Here is a 26259-nt window from a genome sequence, read left to right on the forward strand (position 1 = left end):
CATATTAAGGAGTTAATTTTATATAGCATAGGACTGAATATAATTAGGATACAAGTATTCAATACCACAAATATAATTGATGTAAAAGAAATACTAATTTGTGTTTTTTTTTAACAATTATTAAATTTTTTTGTTTTTTATTTATTTCCGTTAATGCCGCAAGTTAATGTCAAAATTATTACAGTAAAAAATGATTTTATAACTTTTTAAAGCTTAGTATAAATTGTATAAAGCATTTAATTACATTAATTACTTATTTAAATTGGATTAACATTATATCATACGCAGACACACTTTGTTATCACTTTATAATTGATTTTAGCAGTAGTTTTCTCGCATTTCACTCACTTTTTTCCTGCTTAAATACTTTTTTGAGTAGTTTTTTTTTTTTTCTTAGTTATTTCAGCGATGACTAGGTATTTAATTATATTGAAAATAAGTGATTTACAGAAGTTATTATGTGTCATTACACAAATAAGTAAAATTTTTCAATAATTATAGTCAGCTTTCTTATTATGAATAACATTATAAGCCAATTCGAATTTTTAATATTTAGATTTAAAATTTACTATTAAAGCCGACATATCAACGTATCATAAATAGTGTGATTTATACGATACATGTATAATAAGAATAGAAAAAAAAAAATTATAAGCATTGAATACGTATTTCTTAAATACTATTTTTCCCAATGCGCATAGTGCATTTAAAAAAATGTTGTTATTTTTTACTTACTTTTCAATGTTAATTAATATTAATTATAGCCAACCATTTATATAGCATATGATCTTAGCACATTTGTTATAGGCACAAAAAAAATCATTAATAGCACATGTATTATTATATGCAACAAGAGAGAAAAGTAATTGGGCAGTCCTAGAATAGTTAAAAATTTTTGTTGTTAATTTGAGTGTTGATAGGCTTGATCACAGAGTTAAGAAATGGCCATTTTATATAATATGGTCTGCCCAATAACTGTTGTTTCAATATTCTTGTTGTTCTTGTAGATATTTTATTTAACCAGAGCTGGCAGTTTCGATTTTCATGGCTAAGGCACTCTCATCTCCCCTAGTATCTTGTCCAGTTAGGGCTGCTTTATTTTGTCTGACCATTTCTGCACGTCTCTCCTTAAAAAAAAATAATAATAAAAGTTAGAATGATGTGATTTAATAATTATTAAACAATAATACAATTGTTAAATAAGCATAACTAAAATAAATAACATTGATAACTCTAAAAAAATTTGTAGCAAAATAATTAGAAAAATCACTGAAATAAAAATTGAATATAAAAATGATTCATTAAAGTAAAATGAGTGATAACAAATCAAACATAAATTTTATTATTGATGAATTTTACATGTTGACGAATGACTTGTAGACGTCGTTGAATTTCGCGTTGTCGATTTTCTTCCGCGATTGAAACTTTCAAATCAATTTCACGTTTTTTTGCCTCTAGCTCCCTCATAGCACTAACATCAGCTGTTTCACGAACTCTTGCTATCTTCACTGTATTCTATCAAGTTTTTTTTTGTTATTTTATATAAGTAATTAATTCTAGTAGAATTAATATAAAGATATTTCATAAAAATTACAATAATATTTGAATCTTACATGATTACGTAATTTTTCTTTTTGTTCACGTTCCATAATTTCACGACGTTCTCGTGCTTGATCCAATTTTCCTTGAATTTGTGACTCTAGTTGTTGAACACGTTCTGTCATTCCTTGACGAACTCGATTAACTTGTTCTTCCTACAAATAAAATAATTTTTGTTTATTTTTTTAGTTATCATTTAAAACTAAAAAGAAATAAAAATAAATATTTTATATACTAACATGTTCCTTTAGACGATCCAACATTTTTTTCATATTCTCATCTCGTTGAGCTGCTGCAGTCTTAAGCTTTTCCTCAACGGCAGTACGTACTTCTTGAGTTTGTTGTTCAAGATTTAAACGAGTTTTCTCTACACTTTCCAACTGAAATAACAAAAATATAAAATTTTTAATAACTTTTTCGTTGATAGTTAGATAGAAATAATATAAAAATTTAAAGAGAAACTTACGTGCTCTTTTAATTTATTTTTAAGCTCAGTAATATGGGCTTCTCGTTTCTCTTCAGAATTATTCATTTTCGCATCAAGCGATTCACGAGTAGCAATTATAAAAGCAGATGTAAGTTCATCCTTCTTGCGGGCAGTTTCTTCTATTTTACTTAATTGTGCAGCTAAGGAAGCTAATTTATGAGCTTCTAGAGAAAGTCTTCTTTCTTCAGCAGCTTTCAATTTATCTTCAATTGTTGATTGTTGAGATGATAATTGTTGTTGTTGACGACCTGGTGATGGAGCGCGTTTAGCACCTGTTGGCTCAGCCAAAATCACTTCATAGCATAATCCACCTTTGGATTTCTCTTGACACCGGATCTCAGTAGCTAAATATGTAAGATTAATTTTAATTAATGTTTTTTCTTTTATAAATAAGTACAAAATATATTTGATCAAAAAGATAAAGAATAACAATAGTGTTCAAAGCAAATAATTGTCTAGACGTCTCATCTTCTGTTCAATACTGAACATGCTCAATACACTACTCCTGAACTTGATGAATCATCATGCCAGACTACAATTGCGCAATCACTGTTATTGTTATGAAAATTATTTAAAAAATTTCAATTTAATAAATTTTTATATTTTATCTCAAATTCTTTCTTTTAATTATCAAATATTTTTTGTAAATCAGTATTTTAAATTTTTATTCTTCCTTAGATCTAAACTTGCTAAAAAAAATTAATTGAATTCAATAAATTTGATAGCTTTCAAAGTATCTTGATACATAAAGCAATTAAGAATCATCCTTCAAGATGATCAACTATCAGATACATATATCCTACATAAAAGTGAATTGTTTTTTCATGAGCAAATGACTCAGTAATATAAAAATGCTTTGTAAAGAAAGATCGATTTGACAGCAGTATGGAATACAATTGTCTGTAGGCGCCGCGACGTCTAGAAGCAAATACTACATTACACGCACCCCTAAATGAAGAATAGTCTGCAAAATTAAACATATACATTCATACCATACATCATCATTGCTTACACTTATGTTTTATTTTATTTTATGATTATTTTTCTACCGACAAGTCCGATGCTATTGATTGATTAAGTATAAAAGTGAATGATGCACTTCAAAGTTCGCCAATGACGTATGCTATTAAAGTTCATGAATGTTATTTGCTCATATACATTGATAATGAAATTGAACGAGCTATGATATTGAACCAAGAGAAGCATTAATGATTATTTTTTTACAATTTGCAAACCAATTTGGGTTGGAATGATTTATTACTTACTAATAAATTTAACTTTTTTTGGTTGTTTAGTACGAGCTTTTCCTTTTCCACTTGGCTTCTTCATTGGTGCTGTGCTTCCTTCTTTCTTCTGTCCAGCTTTTATTGCGAAATTAATACGTTGTAAATTTAAAAAAAAATTTTACAATTGGGAATTAGATATTTTTTTCTTTTTTTTCGAGGGAGTTGTTAATCAAAAAATCATGAATGTGTAGCCATCTTGGACCGCACCCTTGCCATAAAATTGCCGGAAGTTAATTTCTTTTTATATAAAAAAATAATGACTTTGAATTTGTATTTAATTTATAATAAACTTGGAACTCTAGCTAAATGTAATGTTGAGAAGAAATAATTTTTTTTTATGGCTGTATTAATTATTAAAAAAATTTCAACAATGCTACAAATCATAGCAGAATATTAATTTAATTATTAATTGTATAAATATGATACTAAAATTTGTTTAATAAAAATAAATTTCAAATACGGAAATAATTTATTTTGTTGATTAAAAAATTAAACTAAATATAAAGTAATTTAAATAATTAATTTCCAGAATTTATAGAAAAGTTTTTTTATTGATGGATTAAACTTTTCATTGTCGCGATAAAAAAAGACCTGTATTCGGCTCCTGCACCTTGATGAAATTGATCGAATTGCAGGTGGCGTCAGGATATAATGATGTACTATTACTTATTTATATATCGATTCGATTCTAGTTGAATAATTTTAAGACAAAAAGAAGAGTAATAAATCTCTTCAATAATTGCAAAACTTTAAAGGATTATTAAAGAATGTTCGACCCGGAAATAAAGAGGAAATAAAGCTGAAAGCTTCTCTCGAAAAAACTGAAGAAGGGAGGAAATAATGAATTCTAACTATTTGCAAAAATAATTTAGGAAATATAATATAATGATTAGGGTGATAAATTGGATTAGATATAAATTTCGATGAATAAAATAGAAATGAGGAAGAAGAATTACAACTTACCTAGAACACTCAAAGGAGCTTTGCAACTGTGGCAAAAGCACTGCAAGACAGAATTACGTACAAGATCAATGATCATGATGAATAAAATGTTACAAAAAAAGGTGTAATTAATTGGAGAAAGGACTCGAAATAAAAGGAACTTTAGTAGAATCGATGAAAGAATAACCCGGCAATGGCAAAGAAATCTTTGAGTATCTGGGGCGGTGGCTAAAAGGTGACTGATCGCAAGCAATCGCACCACTGGTGCCGGTGGTGCGCTACGACGTCTGGCGTCGCTCAATATCTACCTCGTTGCCGTTCTTCCGCACTACCCTGCTCTGTACTCTCTCTATAATAAATTCTCGAGGAATAGCCGGTATAATTTTTGCGAATGACTCAAAAGAAGTTTAGCGTTGAAAAAAAACCCTAAATATTCAGTTCATTGCAGCTATTCTGGTCTACTGAAAATTAAATAAATATTAAAATTCATTGTATTAATTGTTTGTTGCATAATATTTGCTATTTTTTTTATTTACTAAAAATTTTCATACTAATCAATAGAAAATTAATTAACAAACATGACTCAACTAGAGTACTGTACTCAATTTGTTTCAATGTCTAATATACTGCAGAGAACAAGAGACACTTTTGGGTAAAGCACTTTAGGATATTGCCGTGTTTCACTAAAAGTATCATCAAAATAATTATCTATTATTTTCATTAACAATTAGAATATATATAACATTTAAAAATATGCCTATATTTTTTCGCAAATTTTAATTAATTTGAATTCAAATGTAATAATTATTAATATCTCAATTAAAAATTATTGTTTAAATCAATAAAACAAAATATATTTAAAGATACTTCTGATAAAATAATTATAATAATTTTTTAAATTAACAAAATTCCTTTTTGACGATCATTTTTGTTTTGAAAAACAGTTTTAATAATTTTTTAATGATTATATGAAAAATAAATATTATTGTTTAGTATATTAAATAATAGATATTCAATTAATTATTATTAATTAATAAACTGTAAATAATAAAGCAACAAAGAACAATACACACACGTTGAGCAAATTTTTATATGGCTTGTGGTTCAAATCAAGTTACCCCACGCATTTTATCCATTTGAATGAGCTGCTCGGTTCTTCAGCTTGGTAACAACAGCCGTTGGACCATTGACTTTCATTTTAAATAATGCATAGATTTTTTCGCTCTCTATTCATGATTAACAAAAAAATTGCTGTAAAAGTCATATTACATTTTTCCGTGGATTGCTATTGGTAAATCAAATAATATATCAGCTATTATTGATGACACAATTGAAGTATTTTTTTTTATAATAGCAATTTGTATTGATAGAATTGCTAAAAATATCTCAGATAGATAATATACATCATTTAACAAAGTTTGGTCCTACGGTCAATCATTATTCCACTTACTCGGTCTATTGATTCACATAATGAGTTCAGTGACCATGTTATAAAATAAAAGTTAATTTACAATAACATTATATATATATTAAAATATTCTTATTACAATCATTAGCATTATAAATGCATTGTCAATATCATTGCTCGTTCAATTTGTCAATAAATATCACAGTTGCAATAAATAGCAAAAATATTTGAATTATCAATATTACTTACCTTCATCAGCAACGTTCCCTCCCAATTCTGTTGCAGCAGAAGTCATCTTTGTGTTCCTGCAAAAAAATCATTCCAATTAATTTCATTACAGTCATTTAGGACTCACTTCAAAAGGAAAAATTCACAATTGTTAATAGATATATGAAAATAATTTGATAAAATTAAGTGTATATGCACTCAAAATTATTTATTACATACATATATATTCGTTAAAATTGACGCAAACTTTCATCTGTATCCAACTACTGCATTTCACTGCTTTTGACAACAAAGGACAAAGGAAAATGCGACAGGCATTGTCAATGTGTAGTACACTCACCATTACAGGTGAAAATATTATATAAATCTTTTTTCAATAATTTAATAAATAAAAGACACAAATATTTTCTTTAAAGTTACGTTTTATATGTAAGTAATAAATAAATAAACAAATAAACAATTACTTACCCCGGGTAACGAACTCTTGATAATTTCAAAATTGTCGATTTATTGCACAAAATAACCAAAAATAATCAATTGAAATATACATAAAATTAATTTTCTTTTATATATTAACTTTATAAAATAAAATAATTCAAAAAAGTACTGGTAACAACTTGAACAAGCTTGATCTTGTGTTGTTAAGTTGCAGTTGCCTTTTATTCTGTTGCTTGCTGGCGTCGTTCAGTTTATATTTCTTATATCCACACGTATACATGTATGTGAAAACGGTTATAATATATATATATATATATATATATATAAGAAACAACGCATAGCCATACTCTGATAGTACTCACATCAACATAACATTTCTTTGTTAACTGATACACATTTACACAAATGCTTACACTTCATACTGTATTGGTTAGTGTAATTACTTTTTTTAATTTTTTTAACTTAGATTTATCACTTCTTTTTGGTATATGATAAATTTGTAATATTATTGTTATCTTTATTACGTTAGATATTTCGTGATACGTGGAATTACAATACTTAGAAAGTGATATTAGAAATTTGTTATTGTTTTCTTTTAATGTAAACATAGTAATCAGATATTGAAAAAAAAATTTAAACACATACGATACAGTTAGCGCCATAAACATTAGAGGTTATCGACAGAGTAATTTTAGAATAGGTTATAATTTTATCTAATTGATTAATAATGACAATAATGATAATAAAAAGTTTTTTAATTAAAGTTATGAATGAATTATTATATCAATTAAATTCGAATATATTTAATTAATCTTTTCTATGCATATCAGAAATTATAAATAATTTTCATAACCAAAAAAAAAAAATTTTTTGTTGGCTTCATCAAAACGTAGTTACTGATATCAAAGCATCTAGAATAGAGGCGCTGACTTTTGAAATAATATTTAGCCTTGAACGGCTTATTGGTCACTTGCATACTAAGTAGTGTTTAAATTCACAGCTCTTTTGTGTTCAAGAAAGATGTACAAAATAGAACCAATCATCAAATACACTTATTTTGGCTCACTTCCTCTTTACTTTTGGATACTTGATTGGATACATAAGTAATAACATCAATAACAGGCTCTTATAGCAGCACATGGTAGTGTACACAAAAGTCATATTTTTTCATCATTACTTTTTTATTACTTACAATATTAGTGTAACTAGATTATGCTAAGAATTAGTCAGTGATGATTTGTTTGTTTTTTTTTTTTAAATTTATAAATAACTTTTTATATAATTTACAGTGGAAATTGACATTAAAATTAGAAAGTATAAAAAAAATTCACAGTAGTTAGAAAAATGGCGAGTAGTGAGGAAATACCGAATGAACAAACATTATTTTTAAGAAATAGAAAAACAATTAGAATAAATGATGATAGAAAAGGTGATAAAATTACGAATAATATTGAAAAATCAGAGTTTAATGAAGATAAACATCGACTACGGGGTGAAACAGAAGATAGTTTTCCAAGTATTAATGAAAGACCCGTTGAAGATATTTCAATCGAATTTTTTTATAAACCACACACAATTACACTACTTCTTATTTCAATTGGTGCTGTAATCTATTTTGCCTTTGTCAGGTAAAATAATCAATGAATATTTAATCGTTGTATTATTATTAATCATCGAAATTGTTAGAATCAATTTTTTACGTTGATAAGTATAATTATTTCTCATTTTTCACAGGGATAATAATGATCTAGATGATAATATATGGGCTGGTATTATATGTGTTATTTTTTTCTTCCTAATAATATCAGTACTAACGTTTCCAAATGGACCATTTACGAGACCTCATCCTGCTGTTTGGAAAATTGTTTTTGGCTGTAGTGTTCTTTACCTCATGTTTTTACTATTTTTATTATTCCAAAACCATGAAACAGTCAGAAAGATATTTGTTTGGATAGATCCAGAATTAGAATCATTTCATATTGACATGGATAAAGAATATGCTGTTAATTGCTCAGATTTAACCATTGAGAAATTATGGAATTCTATGGACATATATGCTGCTGCTCACTTCCTTGGTTGGGTATTTAAGGCTGTTTTAATTCGTCATTTTGGATTATTATGGGCAACTAGCATTATGTGGGAATTGACTGAAATGGCCTTTGCTCATTTGTTACCCAATTTTGCTGAATGCTGGTGGGATGCTGTTTTATTAGATGTATTAATATGTAATGCTTTAGGAATATGGGTTGGTTTAAAAATTTGTGCCATGTTAGAAATGCGTGAATATAAATGGGCCAGTATACGTGATATTGAAAGTACTACAGGTAAACTTAAAAGAGTAGTTCTCCAATTCACACCAGAAAGTTGGACTGCAGTCAGATGGTTAGACCCAACTTGTACTTATATGCGCTTCGTTGCTCTTTGCCAACTAGTCATTTTTTGGCAAATATCTGAACTAAATACTTTTTTCCTGAAACACATTTATGAGTTTCCACCGTCACATCCATTTGTAGCAGGACGATTGATATTAATTGGCGTTATTGTTGCACCCTCTGTCCGGTAATTACCTTTATTGATAATTAAATTAATTATACTAATTGTATTATTATTTATATTATTATTATCATTCAGGCAATACTACATGTATGCTACTGATCCAACTTGTAGTCGAGTTGGAACTCAATGTTGGGTATATAACGCAATTATGGTAACTGAGTCCTTGCTATGTATTCGACATGGTGCTGAGCTCTTTGAACGTACTCAAGCTTTGAATATTATAATCTGGCTTTTGTGTCAGTCATTAATATCTGTTCTATGTGTCTACGGATGTGTACTTTGGCACAAATATTTTGAGGTATTATTACATTATTCAATTTTTTTAAAAAATATATTAATGTGTGGTGTGAACGTGTGCTATGTTTTTTTTCTAGACGGGCAATCAAACTCGATTAACTCTTCAAGACGAGGGCCCAATAAAATCATCCTTGCGTGATAATGGTATGTTTTTTTATTATTAAATCACTTACTAACAATTTATTCTAATTAAATAAACTTAAAAATATTTAAAATTTACCGTTTTTATATGTTGGTTTGTTATTTCGCTAAGATGTAATTAATTTTTCAACATTCTAGAAAAATTGGAAAGTGCTAAGAAAGAATGTACGGATCCATTGATTATGGAGAATAATAAAAATCTATAAAAAAAAAAAAAGCCAAAATAAATTACAATAAAAGCAAATGTAATTTAACACAATAACTATCTAGTCATAAAGTTTCTTTTTATTTCATAATTATTATTATTGATAATAATAATCATAATAATTATCATAATCATAGAATAAAATATAATTGATGAACATGACTACTAAGTAAAGAAAAAAAAAAAATAATAAAATAATTACCATGGGTAAAAATATTTTTAATTAATAGAAATTTGTACGTTTTCCATTATATCTCTATCATAATTAAGATCTGGGAAAACATCACAAAGAGATATTGGAAGCGTTAGTGACCCTTCCGGACAATTCCAGGCTTCGCCGATATTTTTATTATTTACTGCTACTGCAAATATGCGGACACGATTAGGTAATGTAGATATTTCATACGAAAAAATGTTAAAATCTTCAAGTCGAGATTTAGTACAATATGTCTGTAAATATAAAACGTTATACTATGTATATAAATTGATAAATTATAAATATTATAATTGTAAATGACTATTACCTGAGTGTATGCAAGAAAAAAAAGTTGATGAGTGTTCAAAGGTAGCCAAGGAAGTAATTTTGTAACATGTGATGTATGTATTCTATTCAAAGTTTCCTGAGCTAGTTTTATGCCTACAACATCAGCTAATCTTTCATTTAGTGTTGATGGAGGTACCTTTAAAGAATTATTTATTAAAAGCATCCATAGTTGAATAATTGTTGAAATAAATATTGTAAATTTAATTAATGTAATTAATACTTTATATAACATTACATACCTGATATTGAATTCGTTGATTATCTAATGGAACAGTAATTTCAATTGGCTCATGAAATAAAATATTCCGTTGGCAATTAATAAACTCATGATAAGCAGCTTTAGTCCAATCATCGTTAATAGACGCAAATGGAGAACCAATTCGCGTTCTGTTCCAATATTTCATACCTAATATAAATCATTTTTATTTTTATTTAGCTTAATTATAGATATTAATTACGAATTTGTGATATTTATTCTATCGATTATTTATTTATAATGTAATTATTTAATTTTTATAATTTTGTGTTAATTCCTAGTATTTATAAAAAAAAAAATTTTTTTAATTACTTGAATAATAATATTAATGAAAAATATGTAAAAATAATTTTATTTACCATTAGTATCAAAAAAATGTGCTATTTCACGAGCTAGTAGATTTCCAATACTTGCGAAAATAAAATAATCAAATTTTTGATTATATTGAAAACTAAACCAGTCAATGGCTCCAAAAGGTATAAGAATGACACTCAGACTATGAATGGTTTGAGGAGAAGTTTGAAAAGGACTTGCGAAATATGTCCATCTAAAATAAATAATAATGATAATCATAGTTATAATAATATTGTTAAAATAACTAAATACTTACAATTCTTTAGGATCATTTGGATCACTCTTTAAAACACTATACATTGATTCTCTATATTTTTTCATCAAAACTAATGTATTGGTGAAAAAATTATCAGTTAATTGTTCTGGTGAACCATTGTAAATTAAAGTATCTGGTAAAGATAATTTAATATCAGCCAATTTTTTTAAAAGATATTCTTGACCTTCAATACTTGCCCATTGTAATTTTCTAAATTTCAACTTAAGTGTTTCCTTCAATTCCATAAAAATATCATCTATCTATCAAAAGATATTTATTAATATTTATTATTATAAAATTATTATGTGGAAATGAAATATAAAATTTACAAATTGTTCAAAGTAGTATAGTTGAATTTTGGAAAGTGCAGACATATATAATGAGGAACTTTGACTTGGTAAAAATTTCATGGAGATAGTTAAGCATTGTTCATATGAATGTATTCTATTGAAAACCATCTGTAATAGTAAATATTAATTAGGAATTATATTAACATAAAAATTTGAAAGTTTAAGGTTTGATAATGACAGAGATAATATACTTGTTTGTAAAGATTTGTAGTATAAAGTCCAACAAGTGCATTATAAAATTGAATTTGCTGAGATTCATCACTGTGCTCGAATTTCTTTAAAGCATCAAATATTTGATGATGGAAATAAATTTGAATCTGAGCATCTGGTTCCAATATTATTCCAGTAAGTTTATAAATTATTGATGTCCATTCAATCTAAATAAATTCCAAAGAATAGTTAATGCCAAAGAATACTTTCAATCTTATTAATACTTACTAAGCTTGCTTGACTATGTAATTCTTTAATAGTTAAAATTATATAATCTTTCTCTTCAAATATTTCATTTATGTGACTTGTTGAAGATGGATAACTCTATAAATAAATAAATAATATTTCCTTGATAATGTATTAATATTTTTATCAAGTATAATAAATTAGAGATAAGTCCTTAATTACCATGAAATATTGGTGAAGAGTTTGAAAATTTATATCAATATCTTGATCAATAATGAATTTTTTAATTTTTTTAAACAAACTCTCCACTTCATTCAACCATTGAGTAACATTATCATTAATGCTCTGAGCATAGAATTTTTGTTTTATAGAGTCTTGAAAATATCTTGAATTACCAATTGTTGGAATTATTTGTAAAATAAATGTTTTTGAATTAGTTTCATGAACTTCAGGTACAATATCAAACATTAGTGGGCTGTTAAAATGTTATAAAATAATTATTTGACAATTTTATAAAAATAAATCGATACAAAGTCACTTAGATTACATACTTATTATTTAAAATCGTATCAGCAATAAGCTGTGAAAGAATATCAGAATAATTTCTATTTTTAGGCCATGTTTCTCGTGTATAAAAAAATCCAATATTTTCGACGATTTTTTTTACTAAAAGAAATGAAAAATTGATGAAAATATTCATGAGAAATAACATTTTCATTCTTTGACGATAAAATAATAAAAAATACCTTCTTTAAGTTTTTCATCATCTATTAAATATTCATCATATTTGATACAGCTATCTAAGTATTTTACAAAGGGTTGATACCATGTATTATTCACATGCATTTTTAAAGATCCTACGTAATAAAAAAATTTCTAGTTTAACATTCAATTTTAAATATTAATATATCAAACATATATTAACTCACTTTTGATTTGATCAAATACTTGTTTTGATAAATCTTGGCTTATTATCTGAGGATCTGCTTCCAGACCACCGCAAGCATATTCATACAGATCCTCACATGGATCTACTGAATGATTCATATACGACAACATTTTACTTGCTAAACGTTTACAGCTACCAGATTCACAAATATGTACTTTGTTATCCTTATTTCGATCAATTCCTTCAGTTACATCATCAGATATCAATCGTTCATTTGTTTCTGTTGAAGTTACTTTGAATTCATTGTCAACATTTTCTGTTGTCATTTCATCATACCCATTATTTTCAGTAATTAATTTAACATTATTTGTAGAATAAGTTGTATCAAAAGGAGTTGTATAATCATAATTGTCTTGAGTTATTGATACGTCATACTCCGAAGAAGTTGTTTCATAGTTATCATTTTCTATTGTTGATACATCAATACTTGTAGCAGAATCAGTTGTAGAATGATCCGAATTTTCAGTAATTAATAAGTTAATATTTATAGTAGAAGTTGTTTCGTAACTTTTATTCTCAGTTGTTAAGGAACTATCATCTTCAGGAGTTGACACATAATTATTTTCAGTTCTTTCTACGAATGTTGGCGTAGTAGTAGATTCATAATCATAGGATATTTCATTAGAGCTGTATGTTGTGCTATTTGATATAATTAAAAGCCAATCATAGGTAGTTATTACATTTAATATTGTTGTTGATTGATCATCATGACTGTAATTATGTGTACTGTCAGGATAGGTATTTGCATAAGCAGTCATAAACTCATAATGAGGTGTCACTGTATTGTTATCACCCATATCATTACTTTCATCACTAGTGTAATTATTATAATCTGTTGTGAAAGACGTCTCATTAAAACTAGTTGCAGTCTGAGTGATATCAGTATTACTAGTTTTGATTGTATCAAGATCATTAGTCTTTGGAGTACTAGTTAATCGGTTTGTGTCAAGCTGACTAGTTTTCAATGATTGATGAGTAGTGAATGAGATTAAATCAGATTTTTGGGTAGTAGTAACATACATATCGAAATTGTCTTCCTCATTTAAATATTCTTCTTCTTCTTTTACTCCTTCTTTATATTTTTCTGAACGAAATGTATCATTTGTTTCCTAAAAAAAATTATTAAAACTACTGATTTTATTGTTGCATAAATTATCAGACATGATTTGAAATTGATACTTACTGAGTTGGATTTATAAGAGTTCGCTTTCCAACTAGTACAACTACCTATAATAATGATTAAACATAATAAAAAAATAACTAACATTGTAATCTTGAAAGTTTTGTTAAATTTTCCATTATTTTCTTCACTAACACTACTACTTCGTCTTCTTTCTGACACACGATATTTTTTACTTTGCATGTTTAATTTTTTTAGTCTTCTTTAGTCAATAATTATTGTTAAAATGGATTTTATTGCGTGAGAAAAGAAGCTAATTAATTATGAGTTCACTAAGAAATGCATAGAATCGTAAATGAGGTAGTAGATGTGGCTTTGCTATCAACTTCCTGACGGATAAATGTCTAATAATCTAAATACGGTTAAATGATATGTACATGTATATGTTATTCACTTATATTAAAATATTTATAATACAATTATCACAGATATTTAAGGAAAAAGTTATATTTTAATATGACTTGTAGGCATTGCGTACACATTCTGCCAATAATTCATAACAATAAAAATAATATTTCTTAGTAATAAAAAATTTTAGGGAAATTAAAAAAAAATTAATATTAAAGATTAAAAAACAGTAATAAATAGTTGTGAAGCATCGTTGAATGAATAAAAATTATTTATAAATCAATCATTTGATTTTTAAATGTCTCTTTTTCTTGTTGTATTTTTTCTTCTTCTTCTTCTTCTTCTTTTTCTTCTATAAAATCAGATCTCACTAAAGTATCAATAGATAAGTGAATAAATTCTTTGGAGTTTGTTTTCGTTAAATTATTATCTAATTCTTCAATTGGATCATTTAGTTTTACATTCTCTGAAGATGACAACTAAAAGAAGATGACTAACTGATGAATCTAATTCAAAAGTAATGTATTAATAATCTAAATAAATCATATATCGTACCAACAATCGTTTGTCGATTTCATCCGATTTAATTTTTTCTTTTTCAGTTGGTCCAATAACTTTAGTTTGTCTCTTTGGAGTTGGTTTACGTGATTTAAAAGTTCCAATTGCCTTTCTTGGTAACTGCGGACTTGAATGTTTCTTATTTGATTCATTCGGTTGAACACAGTCACCGTGAGTTACGAGCTGATCCTTATTTTTAAATATCTGAAATTTTTTAATGCAGCATTAATTATTATATCAAAGATATAAATAATATGTCTAAATAATAATAGTTATAAATATTTTATACCTGTAAACAAAGTTCACATTTAAGAATGTGTTTATTACTTTCTTGATGTTTTAAAGCTTGAGCACGATTAAAATCACGATTACAATAAGTACAATGATATCTCTTGATATTACTATGTGTGAGGAGATGTCTTTTTAATTTATCAGGTCTAGAGAATTCACTCATACATCCAAGGTATCCTCGGAAGGGGCATTTTAATCTCTTAGTAAAATCATGTATTAACATATGACGCCCAAGCCGATCTTTTCTTTTAAACTTAGCTGGGCATTGTGTACAAAGATATGGAGTTTCTTCACTATGAATTAATTTATGATTAGCCAGATATTGTTCTGTTTTAAAAGCTTTTCCACAATCTTCACATGTAAATCTAGCCGCAGAAACATGAGTTTTCAAGTGCCTCCGAAGAAATCTTTCTATGAGAAAACTTTTACCACAATGAGGACATGCATAATCATGAGTTGTTGTTTCTGTATGATGTTGTAAAGCTTCGAGATTAGAAAATGATGATTTACAAGTTGTACAACAATAATATTTTTCAGTTGTTTTTTGTTTTCGGACGGAGTGAACATATTGATGAAGACCTAGGTCAGATAAGGTGTGAAACATTTCACCACATACATGACAACGATACTCTGATCGTTTATGATTACGTGTATGCTCAAGAAAATCATCTAAATCAGCAAACATCATGCTACAGCTGCTTTGCACACATTTATATACTTTTAACGTCATATGAGAGACTATTAGGTGACCCTTGAGAGCTTTGTAAGAATCAAATATTTCCTTACAAAATTGACAATGATACGTTCGATCAATATTCCCGTCCGGCGGAGCCTGAAATTATTCATTATTGAATTTTTTTTTATTTTAATTTTCTAATATACATAAAAATACAATGTATAAAAGTAATAATATAATAAATTACCTCTGGTGGTAAAGAATGAATAGCTGTACCAGGCCATACTTTATGTGACGACATGTGTTTCTTAACATTAGATTTTTGTGCGAATGCACGTCCACAAACAACACATTGATAAGGTTTTTCACCTGTGTGAGATCGTTCATGTTGTTGCCAGTAAAATTTTTTTGAGAATTGCTTATGGCAATAATTGCACTTATACTGAAAAAAATATGAACTTTGTCATTTCAAGATAAATAATAAAATTAAACAAATTATAAATAAAATATTACCTTCAAATTTGGAGTAATACTGGTTGCATTATCATCTACTTGTTCTTCCAATACTTTAGTTATATTTCTCTCTGGCGAAAGATTATCATCAGATGAAGAAATTTTATTAAAAGTTGTATTATCTAATAAAGATTCACTAGGATCGATAGATTGGTTACATGGTTCTTGAGCATCGTCTTTTAATAGATTATTATTATCAGAAATATTTGAAGGAGGAGCAAAACTATCAAGATTTTCTGAGCTAAGTATCATTGGAACACCAAAATTCGTTTCTGCTGATAGATAATTTGCACTTTCTTGATCCATGCTATAAATATATTATTAATAATAGAGTTAATGATTATTAGAAAACGAATATCATCTGACACATATTATTAATTACAAACCTGAATAACATTTCAGTTTCTTGCAGAATAATTGGTTCATTGAGTTGATCAGTTTGGATAAATTCAGATTCCGAAGGATGATCGGAATTAAATTGTGTGATATTTTGACACGGCATTTCAGCATCGACTTGTACTTGATTATTATCATTCATTAAATACTGACTTAAATCAACCGTTTGCGGTTTTTTTAAATGACTTTTTTTATGATGCAAAAATGAATGTAATAAATTAAATTGACATTTGCATTTGCCACATTGGAAAATATCTTCTTCATCTTGATCAATTGCTATCAAAAAAAAAACAAAATCAATAATATTGTTTGCGGTAAAAAGAATAACAGTAATTTTAAATGATTTACTTGTTTGTTCGATCTCAGGAATGAGATGTTGAGATTCAAGTAAAGATTGGACAGTAGAGCTATCAAAGGAGACGCCTACAATAAGGAAATAACCTGCATTAATAAATAAATACAACAATATTTTTTAAAATTGAATTATAATTTTTGTACCTGATAAAGCGTCGAAAATTGATTGTGCCATTTATGTGGTATTACTCTAACAATAAATACCACTTACCAATAATATACAATCAAAAAATTATCAATAAAATTAGCTTTTACATGCTCAAATTCAGAACAATTATTCGTTATTTTTTTATAGCACTCTATAAAATTCTCATATGTTTTTGCACCGTTCTAATTAATTACAATTTGATGATATTTGACAGCTGATAAGTATCTGCCAATAGACAAACTATACTCAACCAATTAAAATACATCATCATATGAATTTATGGTTATGAAAAAATAGTAATAATAACAGGTACACATCAGTTAAATATGTATCTACACAAGTACACGATAATATTTATTTAGGCATATATTGCACTGTTTATATTGTATATTATATAATAAATGCACTTTACAGTTCTGAATGTAAAGGTTTCGTTTCATTGCACTCTGAACTTTTTCGGCTTCTTTCCATTATGCAGTATGGGCTGATTGGCGCAGCAACAATCATCGAAATATTTTGTTAGGTTAAAATCTAATAAATGAACAAAAACCAAATTCCAAATAAATCTGACAATGTCTAGATGCAAAATGTGTAACTGATATAATTGGATTAATTTCATGGAATTCACATAAAGAATTTTTGTTTCGTAAACACAGTGTGTTTGGCAGAAAAAAGCGCTAGGAAGCGCTCGTAAGCAAAATGGCGACCGACAAGCGGAAATGGCATTTACTATAGATAACCTCAACGCACATGCGCAAAGTTTTTTCAAAAATTAAAAACAATAGCTTTTTCCATACTCGATAAATCATTAAATTCAAAGCATCTATTAAAAACTTTATTTTTAATTAATTTATTGATAATTTTTCATAATTTCTTTATTTTTTTCCTAATATGAAAACTTTCTTGAAAATTCCCGCGATGTATTTCGCATATACTATAGTGAAATGTGTGAACTTAACCTTTTTGCAATTCACTACCAGTATATCTGTATCATACTCACGTTCTTTTATTTTTCTCTGGAATAAGCAAGTACATAAATATTTACTATAATATGAAAACATTTTACAATTAACCAATCACGTGTCTTGATAGTACTCTGTAATTTCCGCATTTTCTCGAACATACCGCTATCGCTACATATACGGCATAATAAAGTGGCGAGGGTTGGTTGTTTTACGTTCAGAATAGTTATTTAGATTCTTAAAAAATGGCAACAGTTTTACGTGTAAAACGTCGTAATTCATTCGAACCATTAAATACTTTAGTAATTGCTTGTAAAAAACAAAAAATCAGCGACGATAAATGTGCTGAAACATCTGACTCTGAAGATGTAACAACTGTACTTAAGCTGGCTGGTACCGTGCAAACTCAGGTACATAAAGCATAAATTTAATATTTATTTATGAAATTCTTATTATGTATTAATTATAATAAATAATTAATTTTTTATACAAAAATGTTTTAGGATGATGTGGTCAAACAAATAGCTAAAACTTTGAGTAAAGATCAATTAAAGGAAAATTACAAACAAAATATTACTAACATTACAGCTAAAAATCGTATACAAGCAAGAGAAAATTCGAAACAACAACGTTACAAAGTAATAAGTTGTTTTCGTTCTCTTAATTCTGATTTACAGCAACTCGATGAGAAAGGCATGACTGTTATTGATGTTGAAGATTCTGTTTCCTGTACAGCTACGAAATCATCAAGTGACCAAGTAATTATAACAATTTATATTTTATTACTTAAAATGATTAAATAATTTTTCTCATTTTTATTTCTTCTTTAGGACAATGATTACGTGTATGATTTATACTATACTAAAACAGAAGAAGGAATAGAACCAGAAAATTTTATTTCAGTTTATACGCCTGGTGAAGATTTAGTATTTGATCATCACAGGGAGTCACCAAATAATTCAGATATATTTGCATCAGAAGATTCGAATTCAGAATCGAATTGGCGTAATGAATATCCAGATTCAGATTATTCAAATGGTTCTATTGATGAAGATGATATGAGGGAAGCTGTAATGAGAGTTAAAATTGAAGGTGAAGGGAGTGATCTCTCTGATGAAGATGATCATAATGATGGTGAGTTTGTATATACTGTTGATGAGGCTGATGTTGAAAACTACGGCTATGCATATGCTTATTATAAGGCTAAGATGATAGATGAATCATTCAGTGATAGTGAGATGAGCGATCATAGTGGGGTGTACATATCAGAAATTAATGATGTCCCTGAAGATGAAGAGAGCGATATTGAGGAAGAAGATTAAATTTTTATAATTTCTGGTTCATTTGTTTGATACATGACTTTCGTTTCAATCAAAAAGTACATTAATGACACGTTTGTTGTAAATATTTGAACGAAGAGTTTAAGAGGCAATACTCGTATAATATTTAAAAAAATTTTTCAAACTTTAAACATAAACTGTATTGATTATATTTATAATAGTGTTTCGAAGCAATGTTCTACTTGAAAAGTAGCTGACTATTTTGAATAAATTTTTCAATTTAATGATAGACACAGAAGTGGAATTATTATGCCATGCTTTCATTTATTTTTTTTTTTTTTTGATATTTTTTCATCACAGAGTGTATTTAGAATAATTGAAAGAATAAAAAAAATATTTAAATACAGTCTATTTGGATCTGTGGGGAAAAATGAAAAAATTATAAAATATAAAATATTATTATAATTATTTTATATTAAAAAAATTATTTAACTATCAAATTGTTATGGTTTTTAATTTTTCATCATATAACGAGAATTATTAAAATCTCGTTAATCATATTAATCAAACTCATTTTTAATTCAAATTATCACACTATCATGGTTATGGTGTCATTCAATGATTTTATCATACAATATGAGTACACTGCGTATACATGTTACACTGGCCTTAATTCTAATTTATACAATTGTGCACTTGCACTGAAGAATAGCATGTTTTCTAATAAACATTTGTTTTTTTTTTTTTCTTAAATGTCGTGATGATTTTGATTATATGTTTTCTTGCATGAAATTCACAATTATGTTAACAAAGATTTATTTTCGCATTAAATTCAATAAAATTATACGATAAATAATTCATATCTGTAAATTCAATATGCAATTTAACTTTGTTAACACAATAATATCATTTGTTATTTTATTTATTACTATTTTTTTTTTTTTCAAAATTTTTTACGAGCATTTATTAATATGATAATATTAAATGTTATAATATTGCAACGTAAATAGTCAGATTCACAAATTTGAGATTGGTATTTTTTTAGCATAATTGTTTACATACTATATAATATACGTGCCGTAATAATACATAATACTCTACTGTTCTCTACTGTACAACATTTTACACTTACTGCATTTTATCAGTATCTTTTAGGATCCTTTTTTTTTTGTCAATGGTAATTATAATTTCTAATACCTAAAAATTATTCGAAAAGTCATGAGATTGCATGTTCAATATTATATTATTCAACTGGAATATCATTTTTTCTAGTAATTCATAGGGGTAGCAGCATTATCTGTGTATTACCGATTATTATGATTATCATTGTTATTAATTATTATTACTTTTACAATAATGAATATTATTTATCTCTAATTTCAATACATTTATACGGCCTCTTTATTATGAAAATGTAATGGAGTTTTGATTTAATAATGATAAAAATTACCAATTTATAATCTTATATAAATAAAAATTATGTAAATCGAATAATAATAATAATAATAATAATAATTATTGGATAAAATAAATAAATATCAGATTAATAAAGATATTAAATCTATTAATGAATAATTAAATTTAATATAAATATAATTTATATTTTTTTTAGCTACTTTCAATTATATAATTAATTATTTGTAATTTTTGCATGATTTTTTTTTTTTAATTAAATACATATTTATTTTAGTGAGAAAAAATCAAAATCATAACCCACTCACCAATAACAAAATAATATGAAATATAAAATTATTACAATTTAATAATTTTTTCTTAAAATTTAACAAAAAAATGAGACTTTACCTCCAAAATTGATTCTGTATAGATTTATCGATTATTATCAGTTGAAATATTTAATTAATTTAAAGAATTGATATTGACATTTTTTTTTTTTGTTTATTAAGCACTGCTTTACGTAATGATCCAATATCACTGATAGTGTAACTAATACAAATTGGTTACGATATAAAGTTATTAACTTGTCAGTACCTTTTTTATTTTTATTTACATAATAATGACTTAACTGAATCATCATTGAATTACATGATTCTGACAACCTCAAAATTATTTATCAATTTTCTTGTCTTAATATTTTTTTATTTACATATTAAAATAGTCGACTTAATAAGTACGAACAATTCCCTGGATAAACAAAAAAAAAATCACATAACATAGGCAACTAAATTTATTCATTATTATATTATTATACTTTGATATTTTAATTAATATTAAAAACTGGCAACAATTAACAGTCGTATGGTTTTCGATCGGATTCATTAGTCCGAATTATTTCTACAATATTCAAATAGAAGATAAAAATTCATCATATTATTTAAAACTTGTATTATCTAGAGTGAGGCCGCACTCGTAGAATTTATGGGGTTTGTCAAATCATTATTTGAATTATTATCATTACTAATATTATTATTGTTATTATTATCATTGTTATTATCACCATCATTATCATCATTGTGATTATCGTTATCTTCTCGATTATTATTACTATTACTACTACTAGTACTATTATTATTATTATTATTATTATTATTATTATTATTATTACTACTCGCTTCTCCGGCATGACTTGAACAGTAATATTTTTTATGTGCTATAAAAGTGCTTAAATAGTTAAAACTAATGTCGCAAGAACGACAATATCGTGGGCCTGGTTTATTTGGATCAAGACTTTCTTCAGGTGATGGTGTATCTCGACGTTCTTGTTTTACTTTGTTTGTAATCACTGACGGTACTGATGTTGGAGTTGATATTGCAGATGGTTGAGGGCTTTTTGATGTTTCAGTTTTTCCATTTATTTGAATTTCAGATGGAATTTCTTCAGGTGTAGTTGCTGGTGGAGGTTCTGATATTGATACTGTTGATACATCATCATCTAACACACAGGTAATGTAATTTTCTTCCTATAATAATGAATGAAAAATGTGTTAAAAAATTATTGTTGATAATTGAGTATTGAAATAATGAATATAAAGGAAATAAAATAAACCTGTAAGTCAGCTCCACGTTTTTCGAAATGCATTCTAATATGTGTCCTCATACCCCGTAAAGTATTTCCTTTATATCGACATATTGTACACCGAAATGCTTTAACTCCTTGATGGGCATCCATATGCCGTTGTGCAGCTCCCGCAGTTGGACTGACGGCACCACAAACCGGACATCGCCATCCACCTGTTGGTCCACTTGAACATGTATGCGTTGTTGAAGTTGATTCTATAATTACCTAAAAAAACAAAAAAAAGTTAATTCTATCATATATTATACTATAAATAGTTGATATATTAAATGAAGAAATTTATTGTAAATAATATTGATATGTTTTGTGGGACAAACCTTGCATTTGGGACAACGATTATGATGTTCTTGAGTTTCAGGCCTTTTAGGACAATAAAAAGCTTGATGAGCAACAAGATTATCCATAGAAGCAAACTTAATTCCACAAGCTGCACAAATTAATTGAACCAGAGGTGGGGAAGGTGTTCCTGGAGTGGTAGGTGGTGGACTACATACGGTATTTTCTCTTGCTTGACAGTAGTGTTTTTTGTGTGCTACAAAATTTTCATGACGGCAAAATACAATGTTACATTCTTTGCATCTGGAAACACCTTGTTTAACAAGTACACCAGGTACTGTGGGCGGTGGTGGTAACTCAGCGAGTCGTAGAGCAAGTTCAGTAGGTGGTGGTACGGAAGAAGGCTGTTGTGATAGTGAAGTTGTAGACTGATGAGATCCACTAGTAGATAAACATGAATTTAAAGATCTTGTTGCTCTTGGACTTGCACTTCTTCTAGAAGATCTAGGGCTACCTATGACAGCATTTGCACCACTGCCACTGTTACTGCTACTATTAGATTGAGGAAGAGCAAGTGATAGAGACATTGGTGAGACACGATTTTCTTTCTCATCTTGATGTGTAGGTGGAGATCTTCGTATACTTAAATCCAATGGTGTTGTTGACAAAACAGTTAGAGAAGGTGAAGTCGATGAAGTGATTGATGTCGGTAGCACTTGTTGTATTGTCGGTGATGTAGCAGTCAATTTATTGGCTACCCTGAGAACTTGGGACGATGATGATGATGATGACGAGGAGGATGATTCAGTGGAAGAATTATTTTGCGTAGACGCTAAACCTCGAGTCATTGGTTGAAGTGAACCATTAGGAAGAAGGAAGCACGCTGTATCCGGAACCGGAAGGGACGGTGCTGCTAGTACACTAGCACCTCTAAAGAGCGAACAAGGGACAATTAATATAGGATTAGTAGGTAAAGCAAGACAAGGTTGAGGTGGCGGTGAATCTCCTGGACTGGAACTCGCTGGCGGAGACGCTTTTGCTGCAATATTACCACCTGTTGGAGCATCTTTTACGACGTGTCTAGTGCTGCAGTAGTGAGTCTTGTGAGCGCGATAAGTCTTGAGTGAATTAAATCTAATGTCGCAGTTACGACAGTAACGTTCAGCTTCTTCATTTAAAGAACCATTTGTTGGAGTATTGTTACTACTATTATTGTTATTGTTATTATTATTGTTACTATTATTACTGTTACTCGTTATTATTATGGAATTATTAGTTGTTGCATTAGATGGTGATATAGTCACTGGAGGTGGCGGTGGCACATTGGTTGATGCAGCAGGCGCTGGTGAAGACGCATGCATTCTCATATGTCGATTGAGAGAAACTTTTTTATCAGCACTGTAAGAACAATGCGGACATGCGTAGGCTTTACGAACCTCGTACTTGGTACATTTATCATCGTCATCATCATTAGTATTTTCTTCTTCCAATCTTGGCCTGTGTGCGCAATAAAAAGTTCTATGTGCTTCTAATGTACTTGCTGAAGAAAATCTAATACCACAAGGTGGACAAATAAGTGGTGCTGGTCTTGATGTATCAACTGATATCGATGGTTCTTTATTTTCTGTTGGTAAAACAAATAAACGACCTGATGCAATGGCATTTTCAAGATCAACTGGAAGTGTAGCATTAGAATTAGATGCTAATGGTGGTGGTGGAGGTGGCGGTGGTAGTGATGGTGGTGGTGAAACACTGTCAACAGGTTTAATAGTGAGAGCAGCTACTGTTGCAGGTCGCAAAGCAGGATCTGTAGCAAGACTAGCATTCAGTCTGAGTTTTGGTGCAATATCTTCCTCTTGTAGCCGCATTTTTTTAGCATTACTACCAGTTGTTGATTCATCCGAACAACGTAATTCATCTGAGTATTTTCGACTTTCACGTTTACTCGATCCAGTCGACTTGAATAATAATAATTCAGTCTCTTTAGCTGGTGAAATATTTTCATCTTCATTTTCTGTCTTAGTTAATTCTGGACTGGCTTCTAATGTTATCGCTTTTGGTGTATATTTTTTCTTAAGCCCCTTAACAACTTCTATCTCATCATTGAGATGATTGAATCGTTTTTTAGTGATCACATCATCTGATAGAGATGGTATTGTATTTAATTTTAGCTGAAAATCTTCAACGGTAGAATTGCTTATACTGCCTAAAATCACAGGAAATCCAGTATTCAGTCTTGATGGAGGCGCAGGAAGACTTGCCGATTCTTCTTCGGCATTTTGTGGTATGGGACTTGACACTGTTGATCCACCATCTATGCCACTGCTCACTGATGGTGTTTTTTCTGAATCACTCCACTCCTCATCATCTCCTAAAATCAAAATGATTCATTTTATTAAAATATTCAAATTAAATAAATTGATTTAATTAAATAATAAGAGTTTATATAGTGTGATAATTATTCATTACATATCACACAAAATTATTGTAAATTAATAGTTAGTAAATAATGGCATAATATGATATATAGACAATAAAAACATTTGAGATTACATATCTTGTGTAAAATATAATATGTAATCGAATTACTCGTATATTTTAATTGCCTCTTTGGGCGAATATAACCTTTCAAAGTGTATGTTATGTATATGTATGTACTTATATATATCTCAATAGGTACATATATAAGATTCACGGTCTGATTTTCGATTCTCGTTCTCTTCGTGTACACCCTCCTCTTTATCTCTTACTCATTCATTTTCTGTCTCTGTTTCTGTGCCCTCTGAGCTCGCCTCTAGGCAGGCTATCCTTCGTTCACATCTCACGTGGCACCGGTGTGCAGTTCTTGGTTCTGTAAATAAGCAGTCATCGATGGATCTGTTGAGAGTACTGGCAGTTCTTTCTGTCTTTCTTTCAGGGCCAATCGTCTGTTATGCTGTTCTTAATTGCGCGTGCATGCAACTGATCTTTATGGGGTTGAATGACTGAGTTGGAAAAAAGAAGAAAAAAGCAACAAAACAGCGACATCACTACGTATTCCTTTTTTTTTATATATGTATTGAAGATGTAGATATATATACCTATACATAATATGATACTTAATGTATTTCTATTCCTTGTAAGCTAGCCACGAACAATATGGTTAACTTGGTGATACATTTCGACATTATAAACTCAAAGAGACTAGGAGGGGGAGCAACATGGTCGCTATTAACATATCCAAACTCTGATAAGCCTACTTCTTAGAATTGCACCGACACCGTGCCGCCTTAACCTTAACAGCTTATGTAGTAGTCGAATATTTTATCAAATTTTTCTCCATTTGTTCGCTTGAATTTACACACTCTTTTATCTAACCTCTAGCAAATTAAATAAAAAATTCCTTCAATTGATTTGAGATAAACAAATTCAAGTATAAAGTGAGTTAATAAGTGTGATTGAAATTGAATTTTTATAACCTAAAATTTGTGTTAAATGTTTAGAATCATGATTTAGAAAATAAACTTATTGTTAGAGGTTAGATATATATTTACTTGACATAATAATCAGTG

The 26259-nt window shown here is 28.2% G+C and overlaps 6 protein-coding genes across 11 annotated transcripts in view; 2 read left to right on the top strand and 4 right to left on the bottom strand.

Moving 5' to 3' along the window:
- Positions 1 to 321: 321 nt before the first annotated feature.
- On the bottom strand, positions 322 to 6943 carry stai (stathmin). 5 transcript variants are annotated; one of them, XM_035091144.1, is made up of 10 exons: positions 6419 to 6943; positions 5972 to 6027; positions 4623 to 4775; positions 4336 to 4375; positions 3352 to 3447; positions 2066 to 2430; positions 1839 to 1979; positions 1614 to 1754; positions 1360 to 1515; positions 322 to 1127 (listed from the first exon to the last, which is right to left on the bottom strand). In XM_035091144.1, the coding sequence occupies exons 5-10, from the start codon at positions 3413 to 3415 to the stop codon at positions 1017 to 1019; spliced, it is 978 nt and encodes a 325-aa protein (XP_034947035.1). In that variant the 5' UTR covers positions 3416 to 3447; positions 4336 to 4375; positions 4623 to 4775; positions 5972 to 6027; positions 6419 to 6943; the 3' UTR covers positions 322 to 1016. The 5 variants fall into 5 exon arrangements, with proteins under 5 accessions (XP_034947035.1, XP_034947036.1, XP_034947037.1 ...); XM_035091145.1 differs by lacking the exon at positions 4336 to 4375; XM_035091146.1 differs by lacking the exons at positions 3352 to 3447; positions 4336 to 4375; positions 4623 to 4775 and having other exon boundaries at positions 6419 to 6939.
- Positions 6723 to 10046, top strand: l(3)77CDf (phosphatidylserine synthase 1 homolog l(3)77CDf). Its single transcript, XM_035091142.1, has 7 exons — positions 6723 to 6817; positions 7389 to 7529; positions 7678 to 8016; positions 8123 to 8947; positions 9020 to 9242; positions 9319 to 9385; positions 9521 to 10046. Exons 3-7 carry the CDS (start codon positions 7733 to 7735, stop codon positions 9586 to 9588), a joined length of 1467 nt encoding a protein of 488 aa, XP_034947033.1. The 5' UTR covers positions 6723 to 6817; positions 7389 to 7529; positions 7678 to 7732; the 3' UTR covers positions 9589 to 10046.
- On the bottom strand, positions 9410 to 14211 carry LOC118071757 (endothelin-converting enzyme 2-like). The gene is made up of 14 exons (XM_035091140.1): positions 13876 to 14211; positions 12673 to 13801; positions 12490 to 12600; positions 12295 to 12409; positions 11966 to 12218; positions 11786 to 11881; positions 11539 to 11724; positions 11327 to 11455; positions 10998 to 11257; positions 10747 to 10934; positions 10371 to 10537; positions 10112 to 10267; positions 9790 to 10037; positions 9410 to 9582 (listed from the first exon to the last, which is right to left on the bottom strand). Exons 1-13 carry the CDS (start codon positions 14053 to 14055, stop codon positions 9807 to 9809), a joined length of 3201 nt encoding a protein of 1066 aa, XP_034947031.1. The 5' UTR covers positions 14056 to 14211; the 3' UTR covers positions 9410 to 9582; positions 9790 to 9806.
- Positions 14212 to 14345: 134 nt separating this feature from the next.
- LOC118071758 (zinc finger protein 341-like) lies at positions 14346 to 17816 on the bottom strand. The gene is made up of 8 exons (XM_035091141.1): positions 17153 to 17816; positions 17003 to 17077; positions 16645 to 16930; positions 16259 to 16565; positions 15993 to 16187; positions 15068 to 15901; positions 14776 to 14982; positions 14346 to 14699 (listed from the first exon to the last, which is right to left on the bottom strand). Exons 1-8 carry the CDS (start codon positions 17181 to 17183, stop codon positions 14493 to 14495), a joined length of 2142 nt encoding a protein of 713 aa, XP_034947032.1. The 5' UTR covers positions 17184 to 17816; the 3' UTR covers positions 14346 to 14492.
- A 303-nt stretch (positions 17817 to 18119) lies between these two features.
- Positions 18120 to 19687, top strand: fs(2)ltoPP43 (female sterile (2) ltoPP43). The gene is made up of 3 exons (XM_035091148.1): positions 18120 to 18528; positions 18622 to 18876; positions 18949 to 19687. The coding sequence occupies exons 1-3, from the start codon at positions 18364 to 18366 to the stop codon at positions 19438 to 19440; spliced, it is 912 nt and encodes a 303-aa protein (XP_034947039.1). The 5' UTR covers positions 18120 to 18363; the 3' UTR covers positions 19441 to 19687.
- A 1430-nt stretch (positions 19688 to 21117) lies between these two features.
- ush (Zinc finger protein ush) overlaps positions 21118 to 26259 on the bottom strand; it is a 58356-nt gene continuing 53214 nt past the window's right edge. For both annotated transcript variants that reach the window (XM_035091897.1, XM_035091896.1), the window contains 3 exons: positions 22750 to 25079; positions 22403 to 22639; positions 21118 to 22316 (listed from right to left, as the gene is read on the bottom strand). In XM_035091897.1, the coding sequence (XP_034947788.1) occupies positions 21747 to 22316; positions 22403 to 22639; positions 22750 to 25079 (3137 nt within the window). In that variant the 3' untranslated portion in view covers positions 21118 to 21746. The remainder of the gene's footprint in view (positions 22317 to 22402; positions 22640 to 22749; positions 25080 to 26259) is intronic.

This window comes from Chelonus insularis, unplaced genomic scaffold (genome assembly GCF_013357705.1).
Source record: "Chelonus insularis isolate UGA/USDA-ARS -01 unplaced genomic scaffold, ASM1335770v1 contig_88_pilon, whole genome shotgun sequence".
Classification (NCBI taxonomy): Eukaryota; Metazoa; Arthropoda; class Insecta; order Hymenoptera; family Braconidae; genus Chelonus; species Chelonus insularis.

What these genes read in the sequence shown, in the direction of transcription:
- stai (XM_035091143.1), bottom strand. Translation starts at nt 4,411, where the DNA reads ATGATCATTGATCTTGTACGTAATTCTGTCTTGCAGTGCTTTTGCCAC. An exon ending in AGCTCCTTTGAGTGTTCTAG is followed by an intron (nt 3,448 to 4,335) that starts GTAAGTTGTAAT and finishes TCGCAATAAAAG; the next exon opens with CTGGACAGAAGAAAGAAGGA. An exon ending in TACAAGTCATTCGTCAACAT is followed by an intron (nt 1,128 to 1,359) that starts GTAAAATTCATC and finishes TTTTTTTTTAAG; the next exon opens with GAGAGACGTGCAGAAATGGT.
- LOC118071757 (XM_035091140.1), bottom strand. Translation starts at nt 14,055, where the DNA reads ATGCAAAGTAAAAAATATCGTGTGTCAGAAAGAAGACGAAGTAGTAGT. An exon ending in TGATGAAAAACTTAAAGAAG is followed by an intron (nt 12,410 to 12,489) that starts GTATTTTTTATT and finishes CATTTCTTTTAG; the next exon opens with TAAAAAAAATCGTCGAAAAT. An exon ending in CCAAATGATCCTAAAGAATT is followed by an intron (nt 10,935 to 10,997) that starts GTAAGTATTTAG and finishes TATTTATTTTAG; the next exon opens with ATGGACATATTTCGCAAGTC.
- LOC118071758 (XM_035091141.1), bottom strand. Translation starts at nt 17,183, where the DNA reads ATGGCACAATCAATTTTCGACGCTTTATCAG. An exon ending in GAAACTGAAATGTTATTCAG is followed by an intron (nt 16,566 to 16,644) that starts GTTTGTAATTAA and finishes ATATATTTATAG; the next exon opens with CATGGATCAAGAAAGTGCAA. An exon ending in AAATCGACAAACGATTGTTG is followed by an intron (nt 14,700 to 14,775) that starts GTACGATATATG and finishes ATCTTCTTTTAG; the next exon opens with TTGTCATCTTCAGAGAATGT.